The 22,383-nt window shown below is 51.8% G+C and overlaps 1 protein-coding gene across 1 annotated transcript in view; it reads left to right on the top strand.

Annotated features, from left to right (window-relative positions):
* Positions 1 to 22,383, top strand: part of arap2 (ArfGAP with RhoGAP domain, ankyrin repeat and PH domain 2) — a 230,983-nt gene that overhangs the window by 51,264 nt on the left and 157,336 nt on the right. Inside the window, exon 9 of the mRNA XM_036958269.2 lies at positions 13,968 to 14,146. Coding sequence (XP_036814164.2) covers positions 13,968 to 14,146 — 179 coding nt within the window. The remainder of the gene's footprint in view (positions 1 to 13,967; positions 14,147 to 22,383) is intronic.

Below are 22,383 nucleotides of genomic sequence, written 5' to 3'. Positions count from 1 at the left end.
GCACTTACACCTCGGCCCTTACACCTCGACCCTTACACCTCGGCCCTTACACCTCGGCACTTACACCTCGGCCCTTACACACTATCTTCCCTCTACAGTCTCATAACCCTCCCTCCCTCCCTCCCTCCCTCCCTCCCTCCCTCTATCTTCCCTCTATAGTCTCCTCTATCTTCCCTCTAAAAAGTGTCCCCTATCTTCCCTCTCCTTCCCTCTATAGTATCCTCTATCTTCCCTCTTTAGTCTCCTCTCCTCTCCCTCTATCTTCCCTCCGAAAAGTATCCTCTATCTTCCCTCTATAGTCTCCTCTCCTTCCCTCTATAGTCTCCTCTATCTTCCCTCTATAGTCTCCTCTCCCTCTATCTTCCTTCTAAAAAGTCTCCTCTATCTTCCCTCTCCGTAACTTTATAGTCTCCTCTCCCTCTATCTTCCCTCTATAGTCTCCTCTCCTTCCCTCTATAGTCTCCTCTATCTTCCCTCTATAGTCTCCTCTCCTCTCCCTCTATCTTCCCTCTAAAAAGTATCCTCTATCTTCCCTCTATAGTCTCCTCTCCCTCTATCTTCCTTCTAAAAAGTCTCCTCTATCTTCCCTCTCCTTCCCTCTATAGTATCCTCTATCTTCCCTCTATAGTCTCCTCTCCTCTCCCTCTATCTTCCCTCTAAAAAGTATCCTCTATCTTCCCTCTATAGTCTCCTCTCCCTCTATCTTCCTTCTAAAAAGTATCCTCTATCTTCCCTCTCCTTAACTCTATAGTCTCCTCTCCCTCTATCTTCCCTCTATAGTCTCCTCTATCTTCCCTCTATAGTCTCCTCTCCTCTCCCTCTATAGTCTCCTCTATCTTCCCTCTATAGTCTATATCTTCCCTCTGTAGTCTCCTCTATCTTTCCTCTATAGTCTCCTCTATCTTACCTCTATAGTATCCTCTATAGTCTCCTCTCCCTCTATCTTCCCTCTCCTTCCCTCTAAAGACTCCTCTATCTTCCCTCTATAATCTCCTCTCCCCTCCCTCTATCTTCCCTCTATAGTCTCCTCTTTCTTCCCTCTATAGTATCGTCAATGTTCCCTCTTTTGTCTCCTCTCCTCTCCCCTCCATCTCTTTCCCACTGTAGTCTCCTCTATCTTCCCTCTATAGTCTCCTCTATCTTCCCTCTATAGTCTCCTCTATCTTCCCTTTATAGTATCCTCTTTCTTCCCTCTATAGTCTCCTCTATCTTCCCTCTATAGTCTCCTGTATCTTCCCTCTATAGTCTCCTCTCCCTCTAACTTCCCTCTATAGTCTCCTCTATCTTCCCTCTATAGTTTATATCTTCCCTCTATAGTCTCCTCTATCTTCCCTCTATAGTCTCCTCTATAGTAACCTCTCCTCTCCATCTCGTCTCCTCTCCCTCTATAGTCTCCTCTTTCTTCCCTCTATAGTCTCCTCTATCTTCCCTCTATAGTCTCCTCTCCCTCTAGTCTCCTCTCCCTCTATAGTCTCCTCTCCCTCTATAGTCTCCTCTCCCTCTATAGTCTCCTCTCCCTCTAGTCTCCTCTCCCTCTATAGTCTCCTCTCCCTCTATAGTCTCCTCTATCTTCCCTCTATAGTCTCTATCTTCCCTCTATAGTCTCCTCTATAGTATCCTCTCCCTCTAGTCTCCTCTCCCTCTATAGTCTCCTCTTTCTTCCCTCTATAGTCTCCTCTATCTTCCCTCTATAGTCTCCTCTCCCTCTAGTCTCCTCTCCCTCTAGTCTCCTCTCCCTCTATAGTCTCCTCTCCTTCTAGTCTCCTCTCCCTCTATAGTCTCCTCTCCCTCTAGTCTCCTCTCCCTCTATAGTCTCCTCTACCTCTAGTCTCCTCTCCCTCTATAGTCTCCTCTCCCTCTAGTCTCCTCTCCCTCTATAATCTCCTCTCCCTCTAGTGTCCTCTCCCTCTATAGTCTCCTCTCCCTCTAGTCTCCTCTCCCTCTATAGTCTCCTCTCCCTTTATAGTCTCCTCTCACTCTATAGTCTCCTCTCCCTCTATCTTCCCACTATAGTCTCCTCTATCTTCCCTCTATATTCTCCTGTATCTTCCCTCTATAGTCTCCTCTCTCCTCCATCTCCTCCCCACTATAGTCTCCTCTATCTTCCCTCTTGGGTCTCCTCTCCCTCTATAGTCTCCTCTCCCTCTATCTTCCCTCTATAGCCTCCTCTCCCTCTTTCTTCCCACTATAGTCTCCTCTATCTTCCCTCTATAGTCTCCTCTCCCCTCCATCTCCTTCCCACTATAGTCTCTTCTATCTTCCCACTATAGTCTTCTCTAGCTTCCCTCTATAGTCTCCTCTATCTTCCCTCTATAGTCTCCTCTATCTTCCCTCTATAGTCTCCTCTATCTTCCCTCTATAGTCTCCTCTATTTTCCCTCTATAGTCTCCTCTATCTTCCCTCTATAGTCTCCTCTATTTTCCCTCTGTAGTCTCCTCTATCTTCCCTCTATGGTCTCCTCTTTCTTCCCTCTATAGTCTCCTCTATTTCCCTCTATAGTCTCCTCTCCCTCTATCTTCCCTCTATAGTCTGCTCTAGCTTCTCTCTATCGTCTCCTCTCCTCTCCCCTCCCTCTCTTTCTCTCTATACTCTCCCTATAGAAGATAAAACATCCCCACCGGAGCTGTTTGTCAAGCGTATGCATTACAACTGTTTGTACTTTCACTAATCTCTCTCTTTCACTAATCTCTCTCTTTCACTAATCTCTCTTCCACTAATCTCTCTCTTTCACTAATCTCTCTCTTTCACTAATCTCTCTTTCACTAATCTCTCTCTTTCACTAATCTCTCTCTTTCACTAATCTCTCTCTTTCACTAATCTCTCTTTCACTAATCTCTCTCTTTCACTAGTCTCTCTCTTTCACTAATCTCTCTCTTTCACTAATCTCTCTCTTTCACCAATCTCTCTCTTTCACTAATCTCTATTTCACTAATCTCTCTTTCACTAATCTCTCTCTTTCACTAATCTCTCTTTCACTAATCTCTCTCTTTCACTAATCTCTCTTTCACTAATCTCTCTTTCACTAATCTCTCTTCACTAATCTCTCTCTTTCACTAATCTCTCTTTCACTAATCTCTCTTTCACTAATCTCTCTCTTTCACTAATCTCTCTCTTTCACTAATCTCTCTTTCACTAATCTCTCTCTTTCACTAATCTCTCTCTTTCACTAATCTCTCTTTCACTAATATCTCTTTCACTAATCTCTCTCTTTCACTAATCTCTCTCTTTCACTAATCTCTCTTTCACTAATCTCTCTCTTTCACTAATCTCTCTCTTTCACTAATCTCTCTCTTTCACTAATCTCTCTCTTTCACTAATCTCTCTCTTTCACTAATCTCTCTTTCACTAATCTCTCTCTTTCACTAATCTCTCTCTTTCACTAATCTCTCTTTTTCACTAATCTCTCTTTCACTAATCTCTCTTTCACTAATCTCTCTCTTTCACTAATCTCTCTCTCACTAATCTCTCTCTTTCACTAATCTCTCTCTTTCACTATTCTCTCTCTTTCACTAATCTCTCTCTTTCACTATTCTCTCTCTTTCACTAATCTCTCTCTTTCACTAATCTCTCTTTTTCTCATCTCTCATCTCTCTCTCATCTCTCTCTTTTTCTCATCTCACCTCTCATCTCTCTCTTTCACTAATCTCTCTCTTTCTCTCATCACTCTCTTTTTCTCATCTCATTTCATCTCTCATCTCTTCCACTTTCCCTTGCTCCCTCTACATTTATATCGCTTACATTCTCACGTTCTCCCTCTGCATGCCTCTCTCGTTCCTTCTCTCTCTTCCGCCACCCCTCTCTCACCCTCTTCATTTTCAAACAGAATAGTGGAGAACTTCCTCTATGTAAACATCTCAGGCAATTAGGTTGGTTTGTGTCTGTTCTAATGAGGGGAAACGGAGACGTTTTCACTCCTAACCTACCCCCCCAGCGGAGACTGGCATGGTTTGATGTTGAGCAGTGGAGACTGACTGGGTTTGGGGAAAGTCACAGACAGAGAGACAGACAGAGAGACAGACAGAAAGAGAGACAGACAGACAGACAGACAGACAGAATACAAGGAAGTTGGAAAGAGAAGGCCAGAAACAAAGATATAGTCAGACATGCAGAGGGAGAGAGAGAGGAGATGGAGGGCAGATTAATAATTTAAGGACAAAGAGGGAGAGAGTGCTCCGCTAGCTGTTATCGCTGGACTGCAGGGGTACATTACTGTTTCCCCCATATGTACCTCAGCTGGAGAAAGAGGGGGAGAGAAAGCTTGGAGGGAGAGAAAGAGGGAGAGAAAGAGGAGGAGAGAAAGGGTGGGAGAGAAAGAGGGCGGGAGAGAAAGAGGGGGAGAGAAAGAGGGAGGGAGAGAAAGAGGGAGGGAGAGAAAGAGGGAGAGAGAAAGAGGGAGGGAGAGAAAGAGGGGGAGAGAAAGAGGGGGAGAGAAAGAGGGAGGGAGAGAAAGAGGGGGAGAGAAAGAGGGAGGGAGAGAAAGAGGGAGGGAGAGAAAGAGGGGGAGAGAAAGAGGGAGGGAGAGAAAGAGGGGGATAGAAAGAGGGAGGGAGAGAAAGAGGGGGAGAGAAAGAGGGAGGGGGAGAAAGATGGAGGGAGAGAAAGAGGTGGAGAGAAAGAGGGAGGGAGAGAAAGAGGGAGGGAGAGAAAGAGGGAGGGAGAGAAAGAGGGGGAGAGAAAGAGGGAGGGAGAGAAAGTGGGAGGGAGAGAAATAGGGGGAGAGGAAGAGGGAGGGAGAGAAAGAGGGGGAGAGAAAGAGGGGGAGAGAGAAAGAGGGAGGGAGAGAAAGAGGCCGCCCAAAGACACAGAAGAGACACGTACTGGCAGGCGTATAAATAACTCACCAGGAGGCAGGAGAGGGAAGCGCACATGGTCAGAGGGGTTGTCTCATACAAACTGTCGGCCAGCTGATGCACACCGACACGGAGGGGTTTGTGGAAGTCAAGTGTGGGAGAGAGTTAGTTGTGCATTTTGTGTTCCTGCGTACCTTTTTCTGCAGCATGGCGTATATAGAGAACAGAGAGGACAGTTAGACCACAACCTCACCCAACTTCATCCCACCACAGCCTCTTCACATTGTGGACAGCTCCTCTCCTCTCCACCTCCCGCTCTTCACATGTACAGAGCAGAGAGAAAACAAACTGCCACAGAGAGCAACAACATCCTTGATGAGAGAGAGAGAGAGAGAGAGAGAGAGAGAGAGAGAGATGAAATACAACACAGAGATACTCACTCACTGGCTGTGTACTATGGATAACCCTCTCAATCTTATAAGAGAGGCGAGGTACAGTCCAGAGGTTAACAGGATGGAGTGGTACAGTCCAGAGGTTAACAGGATGGATTGGTACAGTCCAGAGGTTAACGGGGTGAGTGGTACAGTCCAGAGGTTAACAGGATGGATTGGTACAGTCCAGAGGTTAACGGGGTGAGTGGTACAGTCCAGAGGTTAACAGGATGGAGTGGTACAGTCCAGAGGTTAACGGGGTGAGTGGTACAGTCCAGAGGTTAACAGGATGGAGTGGTACAGTCCAGAGGTTATCATGATGGAGTGGTACAGTCCAGAGGTTAACAGGGTGGAGTGGTACAGTCCAGAGGTTAACGGGATGGAGTGGTACAGTCCAGAGGTTAACGGGGTGGAGTGGTACAGTCCAGAGGTTAACAGGATGGAGTGGTACAGTCCAGAGGTTAACGGGGTGAGTGGTACAGTCCAGAGGTTAACAGGGTGGAGTGGTAATGTCCAGAGGTTAACAGGGTGAGTGGTACAGTCCAGAGGTTAACAGGGTGGAGTGGTAATGTCCAGAGGTTAACAGGGTGAGTGGTACAGTCCAGAGGTTAACAGGGTGGAGTGGTACAGTCCAGAGGTTAACGGGATGGAGTGGTACAGTCCAGAGGTTAACGGGGTGAGTGGTACAGTCCAGAGGTTAACAGGATGGAGTGGTACAGTCCAGAGGTTAACAGGATGGAGTGGTACAGTCCAGAGGTTAACGGGGTGAGTGGTACAGTCCAGAGGTTAACAGGGTGGAGTGGTACAGTCCAGAGGTTAACGGGGTGAGTGGTACAGTCCAGAGGTTAACAGGGTGGAGTGGTACAGTCCAGAGGTTAACGGGATGGAGTGGTACAGTCCAGAGGTTAACGGGGTGAGTGGTACAGTCCAGAGGTTAACAGGGTGGAGTGGTAATGTCCAGAGGTTAACAGGGTGAGTGGTACAGTCCAGAGGTTAACAGGATGGAGTGGTACAGTCCAGAGGTTAACGGGGTGGAGTGGTACAGTCCAGAGGTTAACAGGGTGGAGTGGTACAGTCCAGATGTTAACAGGGTGGAGTGGTACAGTCCAGAGATTAACAGAGTGGAGTGGTACAGTCCAGAGGTTAACAGGGTCGAGTGGTACAGTCCAGAGGTTAACGGGATGGAGTGGTACAGTCCAGAGGTTAACGGGGTGGAGTGGTACAGTCCAGAGGTCAACAGGGTGGAGTGGTACAGTCCAGAGGTTAACGGGGTGGAGTGGTACAGTCCAGAGGTTAACGGGGTGGAGTGGTACAGTCCAGAGGTTAACGGGGTGGAGTGGTACAGTCCAGAGGTTAACGGGGTGGAGTGGTACAGTCCAGAGGTCAACGGGGTGGAGTGGTACAGTCCAGAGGTTAACGGGGTGGAGTGGTACAGTCCAGAGGTTAACGGGTGGAGTGGTACAGTCCAGAGGTTAACAGGGTGGAGTGGTACAGTCCAGAGGTTAACGGGGTGGAGTGGTACAGTCCAGAGGTTAACGGGTGGAGTGGTACAGTCCAGAGGTTAACGGGGTGGAGTGGTACAGTCCAGAGGTTAACAGGGAGGAGGAGTGTGTGATCTTGAAGCTTCGGAACACGACTAGAGCAGACATCTGGGCCACGTTCAGTTGTTAAACGTTGCAGATGGAAATGCTTCGACTAGAGCAGACATCTGGGCCACGTTCAGTTGTTAAACGTTGCAGATGGAAATGCTTCGACTAGAGCAGACATCTGGGCCACGTTCAGTTGTTAAACGTTGCAGATGGAAATGCTTCGACTAGAGCAGACATCTGGGCCACGTTCAGTTGTTAAACGTTGCAGATGGAAATGCTTCGACTAGAGCAGACATCTGGGCCACGTTCAGTTGTTAAACGTTGCAGATGGAAATGCTTCGACTAGAGCAGACATCTGGGCCACGTTCAGTTGTTAAACGTTGCAGATGGAAATGCTTCGACTAGAGCAGACATCTGGGCCACGTTCAGTTGTTAAACGTTGCAGATGGAAATGTTTCGACTAGAGCAGACATCTGGGCCACGTTCAGTTGTTAAACGTTGCAGATGGAAATGCTTCAAATAGAGCAGACATCTGGGCCACGTTCAGTTGTTAAACGTTGCAGATGGAAATGCTTCGACTAGAGCAGACATCTGGGCCACGTTCAGTTGTTAAACGTTGCAGATGGAAATGCTTCGACTAGAGCAGACATCTGGGCCACGTTCAGTTGTTAAACGTTGCAGATGGAAATGCTTCGACTAGAGCAGACATCTGGGCCACGTTCAGTTGTTAAACGTTGCAGATGGAAATGCGTCGACTAGAGCAGACATCTGGGCCACGTTCAGTTGTTAAACGTTGCAGATGGAAATGCCACGACTAGAGCAGACATCTGGGCCACGTTCAGTTGTTAAACGTTGCAGATGGAAATGCTTCGACTAGAGCAGACATCTGGGCCACGTTCAGTTGTTAAACGTTGCAGATGGAAATGCCACGACTAGAGCAGACATCAGGGCCACGTTCAGTTGTTAAACGTTGCAGATGGAAATGCTTCGACTAGAGCAGACATCTGGGCCACGTTCAGTTGTTAAACGTTGCAGATGGAAATGCTTCGACTAGAACAGACATAGAAGGTTTCTTTCTACAGCACGTATTTCAATCTGAACGTTCCAAAACCGTTGTGTCCCTAAGAACGCGTTTCTCTCTGTTCTTACAGCTGTTGGCCAAGAATTTCTTCATATCTAGAATTCATTCCCATTCTCTCTCACACGTTGATTATCAATACTTTCTACCCTAACCCTTCCTTCTACTCTTCATCTCCAACTTTCCACCTGATCCTGTCACTGTCGTCTCTCTTCTTCCTGATCCTGTCTCTCTTCTACCTGACCCTGTCCCTGTTGTCTCTCTTCTTCCTGATCCTGTCTCTCTTCTACCTGACCCTGTCCCTGTCGTATCTCTTCTACCTGATCATGTCCCTGTCGTCTCTCTTCTACCTGATCCTGTCCCTGTCGTCTCTCTTCTAACTGATCCTGTCCCTGTTGTCTCTCTTCTACCTGATCCTGTCCCTGTCGTCTCTCTTCTACCTGATCTGTCCCTGTCGTCCCTCTTCTACTTGATCCTGTCCTTGTCATCTCTCTTCTGCCTGATCCTGTCCCTGTCGTCTCTCTTCCACCTGATCCTGTCTCTCTTCTAACTGATCCTGTCCCTGTTGTCTCTCTTCTACCTGATCCTGTCCCTGTTGTCTCTCTTCTACCTGATCCTGTCCCTGTCGTCTCTCTTCTACCTGATCCTGTCCCTGTTGTCTCTCTTCTACCTGATCCTGTCCCTGTCGTCTCTCTTCTACCTGATCCTGTCCCTGTCGTCTCTCTTCTACCTGATCCTGTCCCTGTCGTCTCTCTTCTACCTGATCCTGTCCCTGTCGTCTCTCTTCCTCCTGATCCTGTCTTTCTTCTACCTGATACTGTCCCTTTTGTCTCTCTTCTGCCTGATCCTGTCCCTGTCGTCTCTCTTCCACCTGATCCTGTCTCTCTTCTAACTGATCCTGTCCCTGTTGTCTCTCTTCTACCTGATCCTGTCCCTGTTGTCTCTCTTCTACCTGATCCTGTCCCTGTCGTCTCTCTTCTACCTGATCCTGTCCCTGTTGTCTCTCTTCTACCTGATCCTGTCCCTGTCGTCTCTCTTCTACCTGATCCTGTCCCTGTCGTCTCTCTTCTACCTGATCCTGTCCCTGTCGTCTCTCTTCTACCTGATCCTGTCCCTGTCGTCTCTCTTCCTCCTGATCCTGTCTTTCTTCTACCTGATACTGTCCCTTTTGTCTCTCTTCTACATGATCCTGTCCCTGTTGTCTCTCTTCTACCTGATCATGTCCCTGTTGTCTCTCTTCTATCTGATCCTGTCTCTCTTCTACCTGATTCTGTCCCTGTCGTCTCTCTTCTTCCTGATCCTGTCCCTGTCGTCTCTCTTCCACCTGATCATGTCTCTCTTCTACCTGATCCTGTCCCTTTCGTCTCCCTTTTTCCTGATCCTGTCCCTGTCGTCCCTCTTCTGTGATCCTGTCCCTGTCGTCTCTCTTCTTCCTGATCCTGTCCCTTTCGTCTCTCTTTTTCCTGATCCTGTCCCTGTCATCTCTCTTCTACCTGATCTTGTCCCTGTCGTCTCTCTTCTTTCTGATCCTGTCCCTGTCGTCTCTCTTCTACCTGATCCTGTCCCTGTCGTCTCTCTTCTACCTGATCCTGTCCCTGTCGTCTCTCTTCCTCCTGATCCTGTCTTTCTTCTACCTGATACTGTCCCTTTTGTCTCTCTTCTACATGATCCTGTCCCTGTTGTCTCTCTTCTACCTGATCCTGTCCCTGTCGTCTCTCTTCTACCTGATCTGTCCCTGTCGTCTCTCTTCTACTTGATCCTGTCCCTGTCATCTCTCTTCTGCATGATCCTGTCCCTGTCGTCTCTCTTCCACCTGATCCTGTCTCTCTTCTAACTGATCCTGTCCCTGTCGTCTCTCTTCTGTGATCCTGTCCCTGTCGTCTCTCTTCTTCCTGATCCTGTCCCTTTCGTCTCTCTTTTTCCTGATCCTGTCCCTGTCATCTCTCTTCTACCTGATCCTGTCCCTGTCGTCTCTCTTCTTCCTGATCCTGTCCCTGTCGTCTCTCTTCTACCTGATCCTGTCCCTGTCGTCTCTCTTCTACCTGATCCTGTCCCTGTCGTCTCTCTTCCTCCTGATCCTGTCTTTCTTCTACCTGATACTGTCCCTTTTGTCTCTCTTCTACATGATCCTGTCCTTGTTGTCTCTCTTCTACCTGATCCTGTCCCTGTCGTCTCTCTTCTACCTGATCTGTCCCTGTCGTCTCTCTTCTACTTGATCCTGTCCCTGTCATCTCTCTTCTGCCTGATCCTGTCCCTGTCGTCTCTCTTCCACCTGATCCTGTCTCTCTTCTAACTGATCCTGTCCCTGTTGTCTCTCTTCTACCTGATCCTGTCCCTGTTGTCTCTCTTCTAACTGATCCTGTCCCTGTTGTCTCTCTTCTACCTGTTCCTGTCCCTGTTGTCTCTCTTCTACCTGATCCTGTCCCTGTTGTCTCTCTTCTACCTGATCCTGTCCCTGTTGTCTCTCTTCTACCTGATCCTGTCCCTGTCGTCTCTCTTCTACCTGATCCTGTCCCTGTCGTCTCTCTTCTACCTGATCCTGTCCCTGTCGTCTCTCTTCTACCTGATCCTGTCCCTGTCGTCTCTCTTCCTCCTGATCCTGTCTTTCTTCTACCTGATACTGTCCCTTTTGTCTCTCTTCTACATGATCCTGTCCCTGTTGTCTCTCTTCTACCTGATCATGTCCCTGTTGTCTCTCTTCTACCTGATCCTGTCTCTCTTCTACCTGATTCTGTCCCTGTCGTCTCTCTTCTTCCTGATCCTGTCCCTGTCGTCTCTCTTCCACCTGATCATGTCTCTCTTCTACCTGATCCTGTCCCTTTCGTCTCCCTTTTTCCTGATCCTGTCCCTGTCGTCTCTCTTCTGTGATCCTGTCCCTGTCGTCTCTCTTCTTCCTGATCCTGTCCCTTTCGTCTCTCTTTTTCCTGATCCTGTCCCTGTCATCTCTCTTCTACCTGATCCTGTCCCTGTCGTCTCTCTTCTTCCTGATCCTGTCCCTTTCGTCTCTCTTCTTCCTGATCCTGTCCCTTTCGTCTCTCTTTTTCCTGATCCTGTCCATGTCGTCTCTCTTCTACCTGATCATGTCCCCGTCGTCTCTCTTCTACCTGATCCTGTCCCTGTCATCTCTCTTCTACCTGATCCTGTCCCTGTCGTCTCTCTTCCGCCTGATCCTGTCCCTGTCATCTCTATTCTACCTGATTCTGTCCCTCTCGTGTCTCTTCTACCTGATCCTGTCTCTCTGCCACCTGATCCTGTCCCTGCCGTCTCTCTTCTACCTGATCCTGTCCCTGTTGTCTCTCTTCTACCTGATCCTGTCCCTGTTGTCTCTCTTCTACCTGATCCTGTCCCTGTTGTCTCTCTTCTACCTGATCCTGTCCCTGTCGTCTTACTTCTACCTGATCCTGTCTCTCTTCTACATGATCCTGTCCCTGTCGTCTCTCTCTACATGATCCTGTCTCTCTTCTACCTGATCCTGTCCCTGTTGTCTCTCTTCTACCTGATCCTGTCCCTGTCGTCCCTCTAATAACTGATCCTGTTCCTGTCATCTCTCTTCTACCTGATCATGTCCCTGTCGTCTCTCTTCTACCTGATCCTGTCCCTGTCGTCTCTCTTCTACCTGATCCTGTCCCTGTCGTCTCTCTTCTACCTAATCCTGTCCCTGTTGTCTCTCTTCTACCTGATCCTGTCCCTGTCGTCTCTCTTCTACCTGATCCTGTCCCTGTTGTCTCTCTTCTACCTGATCCTGTCTCTCTTCTACCTGACCCTGTCCCTGTCGTATCTCTTCCACCTGATCCTGTCTCTCTTCTACCTGATCCTGTCCCTGTCGTCTCTCTTCTACCTGATCCTGTCCCTGTTGTCTCTCTTCTACCTGATCCTGTCCCTGTCGTCCCTCTAATAACTGATCCTGTTCCTGTCATCTCTCTTCTACCTGATCATGTCCCTGTCGTCTCTCTTCTACCTGATCCTGTCCCTGTCGTCTCTCTTCTACCTGATCCTGTCCCTGTCGTCTCTCTTCTACCTAATCCTGTCCCTGTTGTCTCTCTTCTACCTGATCCTGTCCCTGTCGTCTCTCTTCTACCTGATCCTGTCCCTGTTGTCTCTCTTCTACCTGATCCTGTCTCTCTTCTACCTGACCCTGTCCCTGTCGTATCTCTTCCACCTGATCCTGTCTCTCTTCTACCTGATCCTGTCCCTGTCGTCTCTCTTTTTCCTGATCCTGTCCCTGTCGTCTCTCTTCTACCTGATTCTGTCCCTGTCGTCCCTCTTCTACCTGATCCTGTCCCTGTCGTCCCTCTTCTACCTGATCCTGTCCCTGTTGTCTTTCCCTTTATCCACCCCCCCCTCCCTCCCTCCTTCCCTCCATCCTTTCATCTCTCCCTCATCCCCCTCTGTATTCCTCTCTCTCTTCTCTCCTCCCTCACCTCTTTCTATCTCTCCCTCCCTCTCTACATCCCTCCCTCTCTACATCTCTCCCCCTCCTCCCTTTCCTTCGCCCATCCCCTCTTCTCTTCCCCTCTCCCTCCCTCTCTGTCTCTCCCTCTCTCCCTTCCTCTCTCTCTCTCTCTGTCTCCCTCTTTCATCCCCCTCCCTTGGAGTGATGAGGCAGGGCAGATAGAGGAGAGGACGGAAGGAAGGTCCTAAATAAATGAACAGGAAAATAAGAGTGTTTTCCAGACAGACAGGTAATAGGACTACAAAATCAGGGAGGAACAGTACAGACTGGTGATGTGAAGAGCTGTGAAATATTAAAGGCTTTATGGTTTATTAATCCAGGCTCTTTGAGAATTCATAAGGTAGCGGATGGTTTGGCCGAGCCAGGTTGGGCTGGGGTTGTGTAGATGGGTTGGGTGTTGGGCTGGGCAGGAAGGGGTCAGGAGGTTTGAGTTGGGTGTTGGCTGGGCAGGAAGGGGTCAGGAGGTTTGAGCTGGGTGTTGGGCTGGGCAGGAAGGGGTCAGGAGGTTTGAGCTGGGTGTTGGGCTGGGTAGGAAGCGGTCAGGAGGTTTGAGCTGGGTGTTGAGCTGGGTGTTGGGCTGGGCTGGAAGGGGTCAGGAGGTTTGAGCTGGGTGGTGGGCTGGGCAGGAAGGGGTCAGGAGGTTTGAGCTGGGTGTTGGCTGGGCAGGAAGGGGTCAGGAGGTTTGAGCTGGGTGTTGGGCTGGGCAGGAAGGGGTCAGGAGGTTTGAGCTGGGTGGTGGGCTGGGTAGGAAGGGGTCAGGAGGTTTGAGCTGGGTGGTGGGCTGGCCCTTGCACACAACTACTAGTTAGGTATGAACACTCCCAGACGATCAGACTGATTTCAAAAGGAGGCTCAGGTAAATGCACGATACAAAATATATGTGGAGTTATTTCCATGAAATAAACACACACACAGTGGTTTATTAGACATGCTGTGATGATTTAAAAAATACAATTAAAATGTCCACATGCAGGCTTTAAAGGTCTTTGAGTTAGTTAGTTTGGCTGCACAGGGGGTCTGTTTTGTGAGTTGGTAGTGTTTTCTGAAGAACCACAACAGAAACGTTGCTGGTAGGAACTATGGAAATTTGTCTCAGCTGTTGTCTCAGCACCCCAAGTGATGTACTGTTTCTTAGGTTCTTCGTTTGGAATAAAGTTAATAGCCCTTTCTCTCCCTCCTCTCTTTTTTCTCTCGTTCCTCTCTTTCCTCCTCTCTTCTGTCCCTCGTGTGCTCTCTATCAGAGCAGTTGCCAGGTGTTGTGGACATGCACAAGCCTAGGTGTGTGTGAGTGTGTAGTTCTCCCAAAGCCCCTTTAAATATGCCACGAGAGAGGCAGAGAGAGAGGGAGAGGCAGTGAGAGAGAGAGAGAGAGAGAGAGAGAGAGAGGCAGAGAGAGAGAGAGAGAGAGAGAGAGGCAGAGAGAGAGAGCGAGAGAAAGAGAGAGAGGCAGAGAGAGAGAGGCAGAGAGAGAATCATTTCAATAGAGGTGTACTAACTAACATGGTACTAACTGTATTTTCTATCTCACCACCTGTGGGGGTTTCTTTCAGTGGAATCAGGTATAAAAAAAAATACATATTGTGCATATTATTCTAATATGTTGTTCTTCCTCTCCCACCCACACAGGGGAGCGTCAGGAGTGGATGGAGGCTCTTCAAACGGCCATACGCTCCCCTGCCTCCATTTCCCAGAAGCCCCAGAAGTGTGGCACCAACAAACATGGCAGCATAGAGCTGAGAGGGTACAAAGGCAAAGTGTACGTCTCCCTGACGGGAACCAGATTCAAACTGTGCAAATCAGAACAGGTACTTTTCGGCTTCTCATCCCACTGGGACGTCTGTCTTTATTGTGTTTTATTTTCCCACACTGCAGGCGTTACAGTATTTATCCTAGGTTGCATATTGCAACATGTCATTTGAAGAATAGGAGAGCTTTTGCTTCCTGTGTCGCTGGGTACCATATTCCTTGTCCCGGAAATGTTTGGCACAATCTGTCTTTGAACCCTGGACGTCGGTGTGTTTGAACCCTGGTTCTTGGTGTGTTTGAACCCTGGTTCTTGGTGTGTTTGAACCCTGGTTCTTGGTGTGTTTGAACGCTGGTTCTTGGTGTGTATGTTGGTGTCTTTCTGGTTCATGTCATTAGATGTAAATGGAGCATTTCTAGACCAAACCCAACAAGATACCTCCTTTACTCCACCCGCTCCATGACAGAACACTATGAGATAGATCTAGTGATGCTGTGAAAGAACTCATGCTACCCTCTCTCTTCCATCTCCACCCCGTCCCTCTCTCCCTTCCATCTCCACCCCGTCCCTCTCTCCCTTCCATCTCCACCCCGTCCCTCTCAACCCTTCCATCTCCACCCCGTCCCTCTCAACCCTTCTCCACCTTGTCCCTCTCTCCCTTCCGTCTCCACCTTGTCCCTCTCTCCCTTCCGTCTCCACCTTGTCCCTCTCTCCCTTCCGTCTCCACCTCGTCCCTCTCAACCCTTCTCCACCTTGTCCCTCTCTCCCTTCCGTCTCCACCTTGTCCCTCTCTCCCTTCCGTCTCCACCTTGTCCCTCTCAACCCTTCTCCACCTTGTCCCTCTCTCCCTTCCGTCTCCACCTTGTCCCTCTCTCCCTTCCGTCTCCACCTCGTCCCTCTCAACCCTTCTCCACCTTGTCCCTCTCTCCCGTCCGTCTCCACCTTGTCCCTCTCAACCCTTCTCCACCTCGTCCCTCTCAACCCTTCTCCACCTTGTCCCTCTCTCCCTTCCGTCTCCACCTTGTCCCTCTCTCCCTTCCGTCTCCACCTTGTCCCTCTCAACCCTTCTCCACCTCGTCTCTCTCTCCCTTCCGTCTCCACCTCGTCCCTCTCTCCCTTCCGTCTCCACCTCGTCCCTCTCTCCCTTCCGTCTCCACCTTGTCCCTCTCAACTCTTCTCCACCTTGTCCCTCTCTCCCTTCCGTCTCCACCTTGTCCCTCTCTCCCTTCCGTCTCCACCTTGTCCCTCTCAACCCTTCTCCACCTCGTCTCTCTCTCCCTTCCGTCTCCACCTCGTCCCTCTCTCCCTTCCGTCTCCACCTCGTCCCTCTCTCCCTTCCATCTCCACCCCGTCCCTCTCAACCCTTCTCCACCTTGTCCCTCTCTCCCTTCCGTCTCCACCTTGTCCCTCTCTCCCTTCCGTCTCCACCTCGTCCCTCTCAACCCTTCTCCACCTTGTCCCTCTCTCCCTTCCGTCTCCACCTTGTCCCTCTCTCCCTTCCGTCTCCACCTTGTCCCTCTCAACCCTTCTCCACCTCGTCTCTCTCTCCCTTCCGTCTCCACCTCGTCCCTCTCTCCCGTCTCCACCTCGTCCCTCTCTCCCTTCCGTCTCCACCTCGTCCCTCTCAACCCTTCTCCACCTTGTCCCTCTCTCCCTTCCGTCTCCACCTTGTCCCTCTCTCCCTTCCGTCTCCACCTTGTCCCTCTCAACCCTTCTCCACCTCGTCTCTCTCTCCCTTCCGTCTCCACCTCGTCCCTCTCTCCCTTCCGTCTCCACCTCGTCCCTCTCTCCCTTCCGTCTCCACCCTGCCCCTCTCTCCCTTCCGTCTCCACCTCGTCCCTCTCTCCCTTCCGTCTCCACCTCGTCCCGCTCTCCTTTCCGTCTCCACCTCGTCCCTCTCTCCTTTCCGTTTCCACCTCGTCCCTCTCTCCCTTCCGTCTCCACCTCGTCCCTCTCTCCTTTCCGTCTCCACCTCGTCCCTCTCTCCCTTCCGTCTCCACCTCGTCCCTCTCTCCCTTCCGTCTCCACCTCGTCCCTCTCTCCCTTCCGTCTCCACCTTGTCCCTCTCTCCCTTCCGTCTCCACCCTGCCCCTCTCTCCCTTCCGTCTCCACCTCGTCCCTCTCTCCTTTCCGTCTCCACCTCGTCCCTCTCTCCCTTCCGTCTCCACCTCGTCCCTCTCTCCCTTCCGTCTCCACCTCGTCCCTCTCTCTCTTCCGTCTCCACATCGTCCCTCTCTCCCTTCCGTCTCCACCTCGTCCCTCTCTCCCTTCCGTCTCCACCTCATCCCTCTCTCCCTTCCGTCTCCACCTCGTCCCTCTCTCTCTTCCGTCTCCACATCGTCCCTCTCTCCCTTCCGTCTCCACCTCGTCCCTCTCTCCCTTCCGTCTCCACCTCGTCCCTCTCTCCCTTCCGTCTCCACCTCGTCCCTCTCTCCCTTCCGTCTCCACCTCGTCCCTCTCTCTCTTCCGTCTCCACATCGTCCCTCTCTCCCTTCCGTCTCCACCTCGTCCCTCTCTCCCTTCCGTCTCCACCTCGTCCCTCTCTCCCTTCCGTCTCCACCTCGTCTCTCTATCCCTTCTGTCTCCACCTCGTCTCTCTCTCCCTTCTGTCTCCACCTCGTCTCTCTATCCCTTCCGTCTCCACCTCGTCTCTCTATCCCTTCCGTCTCCACCTCGTCCCTCTCTCTCTTCCGTCTCCACATCGTCCCTCTCTCCCTTCCGTCTCCACCTTGTCCCTTTCTCCCTTCCGTCTCCACCTCGTCCCTCTCTCCCTTCCGTCTCCACCTCGTCTCTCTCTCCCTTCCGTCTCCACCTCGTCCCTCTCTCCCTTCCGTCTCCACCTCGTCTCTCTCTCCCTTCCGTCTCCACCCTGCCCCTCTCTCCCTTCCGTCTCCACCTCGTCCCTCTCTCTCTTCCGTCTCCACCTCGTCCCTCTCTCCCTTCCGTCTCCACCTCGTCCCTCTCTCCCTTCCGTCTCCACCTCGTCCCTCTCTCCCTTCCATCTCCACCTCGTCTCTCTCTCCCTTCCGTCTCCACCTCGTCCCTCTCTCCCTTCCGACTCCACCTCGTCCCTCTCTCCCTTCCGTCTCCACCTCGTCTCTCTCTCCCTTCCGTCTCCACCTCGTCTCTCACTCCCTTCTGTCTCCACCTCGTCTCTCTCTCCCTTCTGTCTCCACCTCGTTTCTCTCTCTCCCTTCCGTCTCCACCTTGTCTCTCTCTCCCTTCCGTCTCCACCTTGTCCCTCTCTCCCTTCCGTCTCCACCTCATCCCTCTCTCCCTTCCGTCTCCACCTCGTCTCTCTCTCCCTTCCGTCTCCACCTCGTCCCTCTCTCCCTTCCTTCTCCACCTCGTCTCTCTCTCCCTTCTGTCTCCACCTCGTCCCTCTCTCCCTTCCGTCTCCACCTCGTCTCTCTCTCCCTTCCGTCTCCACCTCGTCCCTCTCTCCCTTCCGTCTCCACCTCGTCCCTCTCTCCCTTCCATCTCCACCCCGTCCCTCTCAACCCTTCTCCACCTTGTCCCTCTCTCCCTTCCGTCTCCACCTTGTCCCTCTCTCCCTTCCGTCTCCACCTCGTCCCTCTCAACCCTTCTCCACCTTGTCCCTCTCTCCCTTCCGTCTCCACCTTGTCCCTCTCTCCCTTCCGTCTCCACCTTGTCCCTCTCAACCCTTCTCCACCTCGTCTCTCTCTCCCTTCCGTCTCCACCTCGTCCCTCTCTCCCGTCTCCACCTCGTCCCTCTCTCCCTTCCGTCTCCACCTCGTCCCTCTCAACCCTTCTCCACCTTGTCCCTCTCTCCCTTCCGTCTCCACCTTGTCCCTCTCTCCCTTCCGTCTCCACCTTGTCCCTCTCAACCCTTCTCCACCTCGTCTCTCTCTCCCTTCCGTCTCCACCTCGTCCCTCTCTCCCTTCCGTCTCCACCCTGCCCCTCTCTCCCTTCCGTCTCCACCTCGTCCCTCTCTCCCTTCCGTCTCCACCTCGTCCCGCTCTCCTTTCCGTCTCCACCTCGTCCCTCTCTCCTTTCCGTTTCCACCTCGTCCCTCTCTCCCTTCCGTCTCCACCTCGTCCCTCTCTCCTTTCCGTCTCCACCTCGTCCCTCTCTCCCTTCCGTCTCCACCTCGTCCCTCTCTCCCTTCCGTCTCCACCTCGTCCCTCTCTCCCTTCCGTCTCCACCTTGTCCCTCTCTCCCTTCCGTCTCCACCCTGCCCCTCTCTCCCTTCCGTCTCCACCTCGTCCCTCTCTCCTTTCCGTCTCCACCTCGTCCCTCTCTCCCTTCCGTCTCCACCTCGTCCCTCTCTCCCTTCCGTCTCCACCTCGTCCCTCTCTCTCTTCCGTCTCCACATCGTCCCTCTCTCCCTTCCGTCTCCACCTCGTCCCTCTCTCCCTTCCGTCTCCACCTCATCCCTCTCTCCCTTCCGTCTCCACCTCGTCCCTCTCTCCCTTCCGTCTCCACCTCGTCTCTCTATCCCTTCTGTCTCCACCTCGTCTCTCTCTCCCTTCTGTCTCCACCTCGTCTCTCTATCCCTTCCGTCTCTACCTCGTCTCTCTATCCCTTCCGTCTCCACCTCGTCCCTCTCTCTCTTCCGTCTCCACATCGTCCCTCTCTCCCTTCCGTCTCCACCTTGTCCCTCTCTCCCTTCCGTCTCCACCTCGTCCCTCTCTCCCTTCCGTCTCCACCTCGTCTCTCTCTCCCTTCCGTCTCCACCTCGTCCCTCTCTCCCTTCCGTCTCCACCTCGTCTCTCTCTCCCTTCCGTCTCCACCCTGCCCCTCTCTCCCTTCCGTCTCCACCTCGTCCCTCTCTCTCTTCCGTCTCCACCTCGTCCCTCTCTCCCTTCCGTCTCCACCTCGTCCCTCTCTCCCTTCCGTCTCCACCTCGTCCCTCTCTCCCTTCCATCTCCACCTCGTCTCTCTCTCCCTTCCGTCTCCACCTCGTCCCTCTCTCCCTTCCGACTCCACCTCGTCCCTCTCTCCCTTCCGTCTCCACCTCGTCTCTCTCTCCCTTCCGTCTCCACCTCGTCTCTCACTCCCTTCTGTCTCCACCTCGTCTCTCTCTCCCTTCTGTCTCCACCTCGTTTCTCTCTCTCCCTTCCGTCTCCACCTTGTCTCTCTCTCCCTTCCGTCTCCACCTTGTCCCTCTCTCCCTTCCGTCTCCACCTCATCCCTCTCTCCCTTCCGTCTCCACCTCGTCCCTCTCTCCCTTCCGTCTCCACCCTGCCCCTCTCTCCCTTCCGTCTCCACCTCGTCTCTCTCTCCCTTCCGTCTCCACCTCGTCCCTCTCTCCCTTCCTTCTCCACCTCGTCTCTCTCTCCCTTCTGTCTCCACCTCGTCCCTCTCTCCCTTCCGTCTCCACCTCGTCTCTCTCTCCCTTCCGTCTCCACCTCGTCCCTCTCTCCCTTCCGTCTCCACCTCGTCTCTCTCTCCCTTCCGTCTCCACCCTGCCCCTCTCTCCCTTCCGTCTCCACCTCGTCCCTCTCTCTCTTCCGTCTCCACCTCGTCCCTCTCTCCCTTCCGTCTCCACCTCGTCCCTCTCTCCCTTCCGTCTCCACCTCGTCCCTCTCTCCCTTCCATCTCCACCTCGTCTCTCTCTCCCTTCCGTCTCCACCTCGTCCCTCTCTCCCTTCCGACTCCACCTCGTCCCTCTCTCCCTTCCGTCTCCACCTCGTCTCTCTCTCCCTTCCGTCTCCACCTCGTCTCTCACTCCCTTCTGTCTCCACCTCGTCTCTCTCTCCCTTCTGTCTCCACCTCGTTTCTCTCTCTCCCTTCCGTCTCCACCTTGTCTCTCTCTCCCTTCCGTCTCCACCTTGTCCCTCTCTCCCTTCCGTCTCCACCTCATCCCTCTCTCCCTTCCGTCTCCACCTCGTCCCTCTCTCCCTTCCGTCTCCACCCTGCCCCTCTCTCCCTTCCGTCTCCACCTCGTCTCTCTCTCCCTTCCGTCTCCACCTCGTCCCTCTCTCCCTTCCTTCTCCACCTCGTCTCTCTCTCCCTTCTGTCTCCACCTCGTCTCTCTCTCCCTTCCGTCTCCACCTCGTTGGGGGCGGCAGGGTAGCCTAGTGGTTAGAGTGTTGGACTAGTAACCGGAAGGTTGCAAGTTCAAACCCCCGAGCTGACAAGGAATCTGTCGTTCTGCCCCTGAACAGGCAGTTAACCCACTGTTCCTAGGCCATCATTGAAAATAAGAATTTGTTCTTAACTGACTTGCCTAGTTAAATAAAGGTAAAATAAATAAAAAAGTCCCTCTCTCCCTTCCGTCTCCACCTCGTCTCTCTCTCCCTTCCACCTCGTCTCTCTCTCCCTTCCGTCTCCACCTCGTCTCTCTCTCCCTTCCGTCTCCACCTCGTCTCTCTCTCCTTTCCGTCTCCACCCTGCCCCTCTCTCCCTTCTGTCTCCACCTCGTCTCTCTCTCCCTTCCGTCTCCACCTCGTCCCTCTCTCCCTTCCGTCTCCACCTCATCTCTCTCTCCTTTCCGTCCCCGCCCCTCTCTGCCTTCCGTCTCCACCTCGTCTCTCTCTGCCTTCCCTCTCCACCTCATCTCTCTCTCCTTTCTGTCCCTGCCCCTCTCTCCCTTCCGTCTCCCTTCCGTCTCCACCTCGTCCCTCTCTCCCTTCCGTCTCCACCTCGTCTCTCTCTCCCTTCCGTCTCCACCTCATCTCTCTCTCCTTTCCGTCCCCACCCCTCTCTCCCTTCCGTCTCCACCTCATCTCCCTCTCCTTTCCGTCCCCGCCCCTCTCTCCCTTCCGTCTCCACCTCATCTCTCTCTCCTTTCCGTCCCCGCCCCTCTCTCCCTTCCGTCTCCACCTCGTCTCTCTCTCCCTTCCGTCTCCACCTCGTCCCTCTCTCTCTTCCGTCTCCACCTCGTCCCTCTCTCCCTTCCGTCTCCACCTCGTCTCTCTCTCCCTTCCGTCTCCACCTTGTCCCTCTCTCCCTTCCGTCTCCACCTCGTCCCTCTCTCCCTTCCGTCTCCACCTCATCTCTCTCTCCTTTCCGTCCCCGCCCCTCTCTCCCTTCCGTCTCCACCTCGTATCTCTCTCCCTTCCGTCTCCACCTTGTCTCTCTCTCCCTTCCGTCTCCACCTCGTCCCTCTCTCCCTTCCGTCTCCACCTCATCTCTCTCTCCTTTCCGTCCCCGCCCCCCTCTACCTTCCGTATCCACCTCGTCCCTCTCTCCCTTCCGTCCTCTCTCATTCCCTTTCTCTCATTATTTACTTCATTAGCGTAAACAAACATCTCTGTCCTATTTCTCTATGGGTATCGCTCTGTGTCAGCATGTTTCCGTGAAGGAGAGAGAGGGAATGTAGGAGGGTGAAAATTGGAATTAATTGTATTTTTCTTTGCTTAAACGGTAAATTCCAAGCGTGGCAAATGCACCAACACAGCGTCAGCTAGTCTGAGAGATAGGGAGAGAGGAACAGGGGGAGAGAGAGAAGGATGAAGGGAGAGAGGGGCGGGGACGGAAAGGAGAGAGGGGCGGGGTGGAGACGGAAGGGAGAGAGAGAAGGATGAAGGGAGAGATGTAGAAAGAGAGGTAGATGATGGAGTGAATGTTTAAGCCTATGGGTGAAAGAGTAAGAAACAGACAGTGGCTTGAGATTGGGAGAGATGCATTTTGGGGTTATGCATCCCGCTAGTGGGACAACATCCGGTGAAACTGGAGGGCGCGCAATTCAAATAAATAATCATACAAATCATGGATATTAAACATTTAGACACATACAAGTGTCTTATATTGGTTAAAAGCTTAAATTCTTGTTAATCTAACTGCACTGTCTGATTTACAGTACCCATTACAGCGAAAAAACATGCCATGCGATTGTTTGAGGACGGCGCCACACGTTAAAATATTTTTCCACCGGCACAGGTTTCATAAAATCACAAATAGCAATTAAATATTTGCCTACTTTTTGAAGGTCTTCCTCTGATTTGTCATCCAAAGGGTCCCAGCTATAACATGTAGTGTCGTTTTGTTAGATAAAATCGTTCTTTATATCCCAAAAAGTCTGTTTAGTTGGCGCCATCGATTTGAGTAATCCACTCGTTCAACATGCAAAGAAAGGAATCTAAAAAAATCTACCCCTAAACTTTGTTTCAACAAGTCAAAAATACTCCTCAGATACCCTAAAATGTAATTAAACTATAATATTTCTTACGGAAAGAAGTATGTTCAATAGGAAACCGATTTTAGCAGGTGCGTTCTGTCTTCATTGTGCATGCATACACACATTTCCAAGACTGTGTCCCTGTACTAAAACTCATATTTCTTCTTCGTTTTCGAAGTTACAAGCATGAAACCTTGAACAATAGACTGCT

This window comes from Oncorhynchus mykiss, chromosome 21 (assembly GCF_057628025.1).
Source record: "Oncorhynchus mykiss isolate SJ-2025 chromosome 21, ASM5762802v1, whole genome shotgun sequence".
NCBI lineage: Eukaryota > Metazoa > Chordata > Actinopteri > Salmoniformes > Salmonidae > Oncorhynchus > Oncorhynchus mykiss.
Note: the sequence above shows the minus strand (reverse complement) of the source record. Positions and strands in the feature narration are given on the sequence as shown.